Here is an 11,041-nt window from a genome sequence, read left to right as displayed (position 1 = left end):
GAATATGCTGACGCTATCGGTTAGAGTTATAGGGGAATAGCTGAGGGCCAGTCCGCAGGCGCTGGACAATAGCACCCCTCCCTCCGGCTACTGTCCTGCGCCTGCGCACTAGCTCCCCGCTGTTACCCTGTGCCCCTAGCCGATAGAGTCACCCTATTCGAAAAGTATTTCGTGCCACGCCGGGACTACCATACTGTAGGAATGCACGCGTACAGAGCTCCCTCCCTCTATTCTCCGAACCGCATGCGAAATCAGCCCAGCGAAGCTTTTTTCCCCTCCACAGCAATGTAGAAAGTCTGGCGATTTGGTGATACTGTCGATCGGGCGGAGTCGGGCAGCTTCGACCTTTGATGATGACGCCGTCGTCAGCGTCTTCATCTATCACTTCGACCACCTCGCCCTCGAAAGCAGCCGTCTGATTTCGCCAAGCACGCACAGCGCTATTGTTCGATGCATCCGTCGTCGTCACATCAGCAACACGCGTATCTTCACTCTCCTTCTCTTTGAAATCCCCTCTCTGCAAATGGCAGTGATAATAGATCGGTTCTGGCCAGTCGACAGACCCGTGGACTATTTTACCTTTCTTCTTGCAGCCGCTGACAAGTACAGCCCCCGTTTAAAGTATACTGTCCAAGGCTTTCCCCTCTAAGCTGTTTAGCGCGGCTCCCTAGCACTTATAGCAGTGCAAAGCTTGGGAAGATTGAGGAAGCGAAGCCGTTCCTCTTTCGAGAGATTAAGGTGGCTCAGGATGCATTGCGAGGCACACCGCAGGCTTCGCAAGCAAATCCCTTGAGCTGTAGTACTGTTGACGAGGGATGTACATACGATCCTTTCCGGTACACTGCGAGTTTTAATTTCATCATTTCTCTACCCAGTGGCCCCGAAAAAAAAACAACGTAAGCACGTGGACAAGAACGCCGAGTAATAACTTCACTTGCCATGCAGCGCTTATGTAACTCCACGGTTTTTAAGGTTTATTTTTCGGTTCTGCTGTTATTCCTCTGCTGACACTTAACAGTAACGCCATCCATCAACTACGCAAAACACTTCAACTCGCCGATCCGAAGGACATTTTTTTTTTTGCATCCACCTAACAGTAACAAAGTACAGAGAACAGTTTTTAAATACGCCTAGGACATCCGATGAATCGCGAGTATCTGAGGTAAGCGTCCGTCACCACTGAACCGAAAAATATCAGTCACTGTAACTTTATTTGCCTTATTTTCTAACCGAAAGGCGCATTAGAAAGCGCGCATAACTTAACATAACGAAAACATCTGAAACAAATGTAGAATGTCCTCTGAGCCACCAGTGGTTAAGGAAAGTAACAACTATAAACGTTACAGGCAGTATTGTGAAGATAACCGAGTGCAATAAAAAATTGGAGACATCTGATGGTTAGAGGCATGGGTAGCGCAGCAAGGAGGCGTTAGTACCAATCTCAGGCAAAGCAATATCTTTCAGAGCGTATTTTATATTCGTGTTTGTTATATTTACTGGACGGATGATCGGACGGGTGGACAAAAAGCATTGGGGCCCGCAAAAGGTAAAAATGTAGTCGCTAAATGCATCCCTGCATTAGAACCCGCACGAAGCAGTGATCGCTGTCTTTTAACATTGAGTAGTGGCGAGTGCCTGTGGCAGTACCGAATACAGTCGCGAGCCCCCTCTACGGAAGTTTGGTCGGTCAGTTGCAGGTGACCCGGCCTTGTGGTTGGCAACTTGTTGAGGAGCAGGGGTACACCGCTCTCGGAATCGCTCCTACCAGCATTTCTTTAGACTATCTATTGAACTTTTTGAAAGAGGTTGCAGTTTTTTACCTCATTGAGCCAGTGAGGGTAGTTGGTGGAAAGCCACTGAAAACGCGGTCGCTCTTCTTAAGACCTTAGTTGAGGCCATCGAAAGAAGACGCCACAGTGGGAACCATCGGGTATCGATGGTTTTGTCCACAGCACCTTCGGCCGGAGTGCCATAGCTATATCGTTTGGGTATTTTGGAGGACGTCTACGAAGGCGGCTCCCGCTAGCACCGCAGCATCCTAACCCTGCCGTCCATAGTGAAGTGCATCACGTAGACCGTGAGCGGACGGGCCTCAATTGTTGCCGTGTTTTGCTTGTTGTACGGTGCTCAAGTTGGCTGGGAGTTCCGCCGCACAAGCTTGGTACCAAAACGTGTAAAACTTTCGCAATCATTTGTGGGAATCTGGCTTTCCGCCGTCGCCTTTGCGCGGCTGTGCCGGCTTCCTGCGTTGTTTCTCCTCTTTCCCTTGCTCCCGCCTCAGGCGGTGGAGAGGCGGCTAGGTGACTAATCACTGTCATTTGGCCCCAGCTCCGCCCCGGCTCTCCAACGGCCTTTGCCATTGGCGCCTTTTGGCGGGAAATCCGGGACCCGCTCTGGGCGGCCGCGCACTGCGCGACCGTCCGAGCGGGGCCCAGAGAGAGAGAGATCCCTCCGAGACAGCGCAAGGTGCGTACGTTACTGTTTGTCCGTGCCGGCCTTTGCCGTTCGGACCAGTGCTTACTCGAGCTCGCCCGCACGTGTCCTCTGACCTGCAGCGGCTCGAGCCTGTCCAGCGGGGTCCAGCGACCTCTGACAGGCGTACCTTGCGTTGAATGCCCACTCTCTCTCGCAACCGGCCCAACGGTCGACACGAGAGAGAGATCACAGCACTGCCGCGGGGACATTCTCCTGCAGCGGCGTGCTAGCGGTGCGCATTACTCGAGTCGCTTCGTGCGCGCAGCGGAGCCTTGCTCCTCGCGCGCCCCCGGGACGGGGTGACTGTTGAGTGTGTGTGTATCAGCTGGAGGACGATGTGAATAAACGTCTCCTTCGTGAACTTGGAGGCCTATTTCTTTGCGGCGAATCGCTCTCCTCCCAGCGGAGGTTGAGTGCGCTGCAACGGTGTCCCAGTGTGTGTGTGGTGACGGCTGATCGGGGCCCTTGGCTCGCGCGAAGCTCGAACCCGCGGTGGGTGGTGGCCTGTGTCCACGTAGAAACCCACAACTGGCGCCCAACGTGCTAAGTCATTGGCGCTTACACCTTTGATGGCACATTAGCCGAGCAGGTCGCCTTGACGATCACGCTTGCGCACCATGTCTAACACCCCCAGCGGGGCACTCGGCAGCTACATGTTGGCTCCCTACGGAGTTGTAGCGTCGTTTTATCCGCTGGCTGCTGTTCCTACGAATAGCTAGACACCGTGGTTGGCCGCGGCCCCCATTGGGGTTTACGGCGACACAACCCAAAATGTCGACCACGCGGCTCCCATTGGAGCTGTACCCGGAGCACCCTGCGGTGCATCCGCTGGTCACATGCCTCAGCTGTGCACGCTTTCCGCCCAGTGCGAAAGCAGTTCGTGTCACGCTGCCGCAACCGGCAGTTTCGAACAGCAGCAGCCGTGCCCCGCGAGCAGTCAATTCTGCTCTGGGAACGGCGAGGCGCTGGCCCGGTTCCCTGTGGAAACCACGCCGCTCATCGAACTAGGAGCCTTGCCTCCCTCGTTCGTGCAGCCCGCCCAAGCCTCCACTGAGGCAGGGGTGCAGTCGCTGAGGCCGGGGCTCCATTGAGCCAGATGCGGAGAAACTTCGAGTCATACTCGAATTTCCCGCGCCCAAGGACGTACGCGGCCTGCGCCGTTGTGTGGGAATGGCCAACTTTTATCGTACTGTGCCCGCGTGCAGGCACCCTTGACCTAGCTCTTGGGAAAGACTGCCGCGTGGCGATGGGAGCCCGAGCAAGAGCGATCCTTTCGCCTCCTGTCTAGTGCCATTGCCGAGACAGCGCAGCTCAGGCTACCCGACCTGACCAGACAGTTCGTAGTCCAGACTGACGCGAGCGATCTGGGTTTAGGAGCAGTTCTCCTACAGGAATTCGATGGCGTGCTGCAACCGCTGGCCTTTGCCAGCCGCTCGTTGCTGCCCTCGGAGAGGAATTATTCCGTGACCGAGAAGGAGTGCCTCGCCATCGTGTTTGCACTGCGTAAATTTGACGTCTACCTTGATGGAACGCAATTCGTGGTGCAGACAGACCACAGTGCGCTCAGCTGGCTGATGCGGCTCCGCGAGCCTGCGGGTCGGCTGGCGCGCTGGGCTCTCCTGATACAGCATTACGACTTTTCCGTGCAGTATCGAAAGGGGAGCACAAACGTGGTAGCTGACGCGCTATCCCGTGCCCCACTCGCCAGCGGCGCCTTGACGCCTGTAGGCGGAGGGGGCGAAACAGCGGACGAGCCGCCGGGCGGCAAGGAGGGGGAGCCCGCAAACGGGTTAACCCATTCCGCTAACCAGGCAAGCAGCGCTTCGCAAAGCGGACGAGAGGCAAAGCTCTTCGTGAGCGCCTCGGAAGTGCCGACGCGAACGGAAATTTTGGCTGCAAACCTGAGTGGGGACGAGACCATGCTCCCCTCTGGGATGACTGGAATCGTTTTCACCCGTAAGAGCTACTGAAAGCCCAGCAAAATGACCCCTTTTGTCGCGAGGTGAGCGACGGTCTCAGGGAGACGGAGCGCCGTGACGCTACTTGTATTGTAGCGGGCGCAGGGGGGCAGAAGCCAGCGTGTGTCGCGGCGAACCCCGTGGATTCATATTTGCTGGACAATGACGGGCTCGTGCTGAAGTACATAGCCACCGATGACGAGTCCATCGACCCGTTCTAGGTGGTTATCCCCAAAAGTCTAAGAGGCGCACTTTTGCGATTCTCTCATGACGAACCACTGGCCGGTCATCTGAGTGGCTCCAAAGTTTTTGCAAAACTGAGTCATTCGGTGACGTGGCCCGGCATGCAGCGTGACATTTTCCGCTATTGCCGTTCCTGCCATGTCTGTCAAGCGGTGAAGTCACGGGGCGGCAAGCCGCCTGGAATGATGAAACCGATTGACAGTGTGCGTCCGTGGCAGATGGCCACCTGCGATTTGATGGGGCCTTTCCCCAGGAGCAAGCAGGGGTTCATAGACCTGAAGGCCTACGCGTCACGGTCTGACGAGCTTGCGCCGGTACCCATTGGTATCAAAGGCAAGCGCAAAGGCACAACTGGTGCTGCGGAACGCAAGCGTACGGAGCACCGGTACAATCTGAGGCGACGGTCACCGGTGTGATTGATGCCGGACGGCGGACTTTTCCGCAACCGAAGGCACGCAGCCTCAGCTAGCTGGCGAGCTTTCTCGTCAGGCCCTACCTAAGCGAAGCACGGTGTGTTATTTTTTTTTTGTTTTTGCAGCGTGCTCAGTTCCAGCCTTGTGTGTTTATCTATTTATTTATTTGTTTTGTTTGAGTCAGTTTCTAGCCACTTTCGTTTCCCCGCTTGTACATCTGTTTTCGTTCTAACGTACCGAGATGTACATAGGCAAACTTCAGCCCGCTAGTGCTTGCTCTTATCTTCTAGAAGGAATAGATTGGATTAGGTGTCGTTTGTACGGCGCGCCTTTTCTCATTTCCGGCCCGACTGTGGGTGGTTGGCTCGTTAAGGAGCCGTGTGTCGCGGTGGTGCGAGTTTTGTGCGGCCCGTATGGAGGGGAAGTTGGCGGGGCGTTTGGGGCGATGGGGGGGCGGAAAGTGCACCCTTTGACCCTCGCCGCGGCGCATCTGGACGTTCCTGATGGGGGGGTCGTTGTCGCCGACCAGCGTCCGCGCACTTGCCGGTGTATGCGTGGTTGCGGCTGTGACTGTGTGCGCGCGTAACCATGAGCCAAGGCGACGCCTGTGAGTTGTGCCGTTGTGTCCTTCTGCGTGAGCGCGAGGATGAGAAGGACCCCTCGCTGTGGACAAGGTTACACATCTGGACGCCGCCGAACGTCCTCGCCCGTTTCAGCCGGCGTGAAGGGGGTGCACTAACTCTCTTGTGCCGAACGTGATGTCGTGTCCAAGGGCGCGAGGTCAGTGCCCTGCCGCGGCCCCGTCGTCATCAACGCACCCTACATCAACGGAAAGAAGACCGCATCAGTCGTCGGCCCTCCCAGCCCGTTCAACTTGAAGTCTGCGAGCGGTGAGTCGCCGACAGGCCCATTGGGCCGCGCCACCGAACTTTGGGACTGTCACCCACCTGTCACATAGTTGTACAGTTGAATTCACATCGTCTTGTGTACCGTGTATATAATCTGCAAGCTGTTTTGATTTACTGAAGCGTATGCAAGTGTTGTTTGCCTTGTTTTTCCTTTGTTTTTTTTTACATTGTTCTGGCTGGAACTGAAGTGTATCTAGTTTTTTTGTGTATTCATTTCTTTATTTTGGAACTGAAGTGTAGCTTATTTTTTTTGTGTATTGATTTCTTTATTTTGGCCGCGTGCTTTGCCGATGGGTAGGAGGGCATTTAAGGAGAGGGGGATGTGGGAATCTGGCTTTCCGCCGTCGCCTTTGCGCGGCTGTGCCGGCTTCCTGCGTTGTTTCTCCTCTTTCCCTTGCTCCCGCCTCAGGCGGTGGAGAGGCGGCTAGGTGACTAATCACTGTCATTTGGCCCCAGCTCCGCCCCGGCTCTCCAACGGCCTTTGCCATTGGCGCCTTTTGGCGGGAAATCCGGGACCCGCTCTGGGCGGCCGCGCACTGCGCGACCGTCCGAGCGGGGCCCAGAGAGAGAGAGATCCCTCCGAGACAGCGCAAGGTGCGTACGTTACTGTTTGTCCGTGCCGGCCTTTGCCGTTCGGACCAGTGCTTACTCGAGCTCGCCCGCACGTGTCCTCTGACCTGCAGCGGCTCGAGCCTGTCCAGCGGGGTCCAGCGACCTCTGACAGGCGTACCTTGCGTTGAATGCCCACTCTCTCTCGCAACCGGCCCAACGGTCGACACGAGAGAGAGATCACAGCACTGCCGCGGGGACATTCTCCTGCAGCGGCGTGCTAGCGGTGCGCATTACTCGAGTCGCTTCGTGCGCGCAGCGGAGCCTTGCTCCTCGCGCGCCCCCGGGACGGGGTGACTGTTGAGTGTGTGTGTATCAGCTGGAGGACGATGTGAATAAACGTCTCCTTCGTGAACTTGGAGGCCTATTTCTTTGCGGCGAATCGCTCTCCTCCCAGCGGAGGTTGAGTGCGCTGCAACGGTGTCCCAGTGTGTGTGTGGTGACGGCTGATCGGGGCCCTTGGCTCGCGCGAAGCTCGAACCCGCGGTGGGTGGTGGCCTGTGTCCACGTAGAAACCCACACATTTCACCCTCTGGAAGGAGGGTCATGGCAGAAACGATGGCATCGTCGACTCTGCAATGCTTCACTTCGCAATTTAAAGGGAAATGAAAAAATTTCTCCGCCTATAAGCAAATTGCCCTGTTTCATCGTTGACTTCGAACCTGGTAACAAAAAAGGCTCAGCGAGGCGAGCTGCTTTTACGTTCCTGATGCGAGCAGCGGGAGCTTTTTCAAGATTTTCATGCATGAAGAAAAAAAAAAGCCGATGTAAGATGGCTGTCTGCCCCGTCAACAACATCGATTCTGATAGCAAATGTCCAGGAAAAACAGGTAACAGAACGTTTTTTTTTTTCTCGGTCGTGCATATTTATTCGTTCATCAGTTTCTCGCGCACGGTGTGACTTTACACAGAAACGTTCTTGTTTCTTTTTTTTTCATTAAAAGCCTCAGGTTTCAGCACCTTGCTTTGTACAGGACTTTTATTGTGTATGGGTGCTTGTTCACTTACATCTGTGTGTATGTCACTATTACCGACATAATAATAGTTGTAAAAGCGCGAAGTACTGTTGCGCTGAACTGAAAATGTAAAATAATTTCTTGACAAAAATCTAAAGCACATATGCAGCATTCGATTCTTCATTTGAAAACAAAACTGACTGACCGGTGCTCAGTCACTATGTACACCGTTGTCAAAAGTTTAAAGCCTATGACACTCAACTTCAGCAAAGAAAATATCTGCTTTCGATCTGGGCCATCATTGCTTGAGACTTAATAGCACACTCTTTAATTCCCACAGTCGTACACCAAAATCACAGGGAAATTAATTACGCTCTATCAACTTTGACTGCTGGTGTACGTTTGAATTTTGACCGGAGAATAATACGTTACCGCCATAATGGTCATGGACAACGATGAGACCGCCGCAGGACGAAAGCCCCTCCCAGTTGCGTCGAATTATTGCTGCTCATGCCAGCTGCCCTTTGTTTTCCGACTCGGAAAGATTTATTGATTTTCGCTCAAGGATGGACAAAGAAATTGGAAAAACGTCAGTAGATGCATAACTTCTTTTTTTCACCCTCTATCAACATGCAACTGCCGGAGCATGAATAAAGCCCCTCGTTGGTGCCCGCAGATGAAGACTCACAGACAGCTTAAATCCAGACAATTCATAACCAAATATTTCTTGTTTTCTCATCTATCATGCTCGTTATCAGAGGAAATAAGCGTGAGGCGCATAACGGGAAGCCCTGACATCCCTAACTGCAGTCTCTCATTAATGTTCACCAATGCTTTTTTTTCGTTTATTCATTATTGTATCTTTGTGTTCTCTTTACTGTGCATAGTGCCATTTCTGTCGGGGGTGCAGACCCCGTCAAGCTGAATTCATTTGGCTTTTTGTCTGCACTCCCGTCATCTCTACGTGTATACATGCAAATAAACTTGAACCCGATAAAACACGACGTGCACAACGAACGTTTGGCCTTAACTGCTAGGCAACACGCCAAATTTTTTCACGTCCTAAAGCAGGGTGCGGTTTCAAAAACTGCTTGCAAAACAGCCGTAATTTCATTTTCAACCAAATGATCTACGTCGAAGTTGTCTGTCTGCTGCAGCAGCTATGTGACCCACGAGCATACAGCTCAGTGTTATCAGCTTCAACGTCTTAACAACCCGGACACTTAATATCCACTCCACAGCGCCTGAACACCCTCACAGATAGACACGGCATAGAGTGGACCCCCCCCCCCCCCCCGCTTTGTGCCGAGCGTGAGATACTCCAGGAAAACCCGAGGAGACCGAACGTTCCCTGGGACGACGTCTCTCGCATCGTGTACCCTGAGGCCTCCCGAACTGAGCGGGGCGATAAGTGTCCCGATCACTCTTGCACCTTTTAGAGGACACTGTCCTTGTGGAGCAGCCGCCATCACTAAGATCTGTGTCTCTGGAGGAGGATTGCTAACGGGTCACTCTTAGGATAATGCCGCCTGTACATTTACACTGCTTCCTCCGCCGGAGGGCTTGCAGCTCTCGAACCCTGAACAGTGGGAGGGCGCGTTGTTCAGCTCCGTACCGAAGATATAACTCCGTGTAGTCAGATGAGCCATAGAGGTCGCGGAGCATTGAGGGCTCATGGCTACCTGAAGCAGACTGAACACCCCCCCCCCCCCCCTGTGAAGTCTAATCAAGAGACTCGTTTGGTCAACGAAATAAAGTTTCACCAACACCAAGTGGACGACAAAGCCCCCTAAAACAAAAGCTTCCCATAAATTCCTCCCTCATTAATTTCCTTTTGATATCACAACGCGCAGAAAAAGAACAAAAAATGGCGGGGGGTTCAACGTGACTTGAACCTAGTCATACGGGCGAAAGCTCTGTTAAGCATGTCTCCACTGTCTCAAATCAAATGTCAAGGTCAAAGGTCAAGGTCAGGTACCAAAGCGACATAGTCGTATGATCACGTGGTCGCACTACCGTAGCTTGGGTGAGACCACCATGCAGTCAAGTTCGGTTTGACCTTGTGAGGCAATGAAGGTCATTGTTGATGTGGCGCCCACTCTCATGAATAAAATATCAAAATCAATGCTTAAGGTCAGGTACCCAATGGCCATGGTCATATGATCGAGTGGTGACGCTACCATAGCTTGGATCATACCACCACACATTTAAGTTCGGTGTGCCCTCGTGAAGCATTGAAGGTCATTGTCTCATCCACATCGAAATCGGAGGTTGTACCCCCTGGAGCCACAATGACAATACTTTGTCACATGCATGTTCAGGGGAATTCGAGATCGATGGCCGCCAAATGCACTCCTTGAGGCCATAAAATTCTACGACTGCCAAGGCGACGGCACGCACCGAAACACGACCGGCACTTCTGAAAGAATTGCGTTCTGGTGGTGTGACGTCACTCATGGACTGTTACCACTGGCTGGCGCATGCGCACCGATCTCATTTGACGAGCATTTGTTGCAGCAGTGTTGAGTTGCACCAGATAGCTTCTCGTTACTACAGCGACAAGCTATTAAGGATAAGTTTCGAGGAAAATTTGATGTCCCATACACCATACGAAATAGATAAAAGGAGAGTCGACGGCGAGAGGTTCTGTATTGTCACAGTCTTGCACCCACAAGCCGCTACTAGCGTCCCGGGTTTCTTGAGCATTTTGGGCGCTGGTTGCGTTGAGCCTCTTGACTACGCTTGGCTGCACAGCAACAACCCCGCACCTATCACTGTCGTGAACTTTATGCAGAAAGTTAAATATATCGGTACTTTCTCGCTTCCAATGGCGGTAACACCTTGCGGAACTTGGAACTGCATCTTCAACAATCAACTAAAAAATAATGCACCATAATAGCTTTACCGCCGAGCACGAGGCTTCGGGGTGTAAGGCGGAGGGTGCATTCGTTTCCACATCTTGCCTCTGCTCGTAATTTTTTAAGCAAATGTTAAAGTCGCCACTTACGAACACCTGCGTACCAAGGGCAAGGCTTTGGCTGCCTGCTAGGCACTTACGATTCGAAGAATAAGTTTGTGACTCCACTGACGCTTCCCTTGGAGTCCTCTAGCCGCTTCTTCAGCTCTGTGTCGTTGCTCCTGAAACAAGTGACCCAAAAGCCGTTATGTAATCATCAAGCGGAACAATCAGAGACGCATAAGGTTCATAGACGCCATTCAGAAGAAGTCAACTTCGTCATCACGCAGGGGCATTGCCTCACCAAACGCGGGAAACCGAAAACCTGAAGGTGCATATTGCAATAACTTGAAAACTTGTATGGTTAAACCAGGTGGTAAGCAAGGACACACCCAGATTGTGGTTGTCGTTGAACATGAGCTTATGGAACACATTCGAAACAACGTAACCAGTCTCCGATGTTCCTGGATTGGGAGAAAGCGATCGCGATCTATCGTTTCTTACTGAGACAGAGCTGATGCGT

The 11,041-nt window shown here is 52.9% G+C and overlaps 1 protein-coding gene across 6 annotated transcripts in view; it reads right to left on the bottom strand.

Moving 5' to 3' along the window:
* The window catches only part of LOC149359253 (beta-hexosaminidase subunit beta-like), an 83,555-nt gene that overhangs the window by 28,724 nt on the left and 43,790 nt on the right, over positions 1 to 11,041 (bottom strand). For all 6 annotated transcript variants that reach the window (XM_089571541.1, XM_089571543.1, XM_089571544.1 and 3 more), the window contains one exon: positions 10,620 to 10,700. In XM_089571541.1, coding sequence (XP_089427667.1) covers positions 10,620 to 10,700 — 81 coding nt within the window. The remainder of the gene's footprint in view (positions 1 to 10,619; positions 10,701 to 11,041) is intronic.

The sequence above is a fragment of the Amblyomma mixtum genome, chromosome 2 (genome assembly GCF_055824585.1).
Source record: "Amblyomma mixtum isolate Tamu chromosome 2, ASM5582458v1, whole genome shotgun sequence".
Lineage (NCBI taxonomy): Eukaryota > Metazoa > Arthropoda > Arachnida > Ixodida > Ixodidae > Amblyomma > Amblyomma mixtum.
This window is presented reverse-complemented; position numbering and strand designations above follow the sequence as displayed.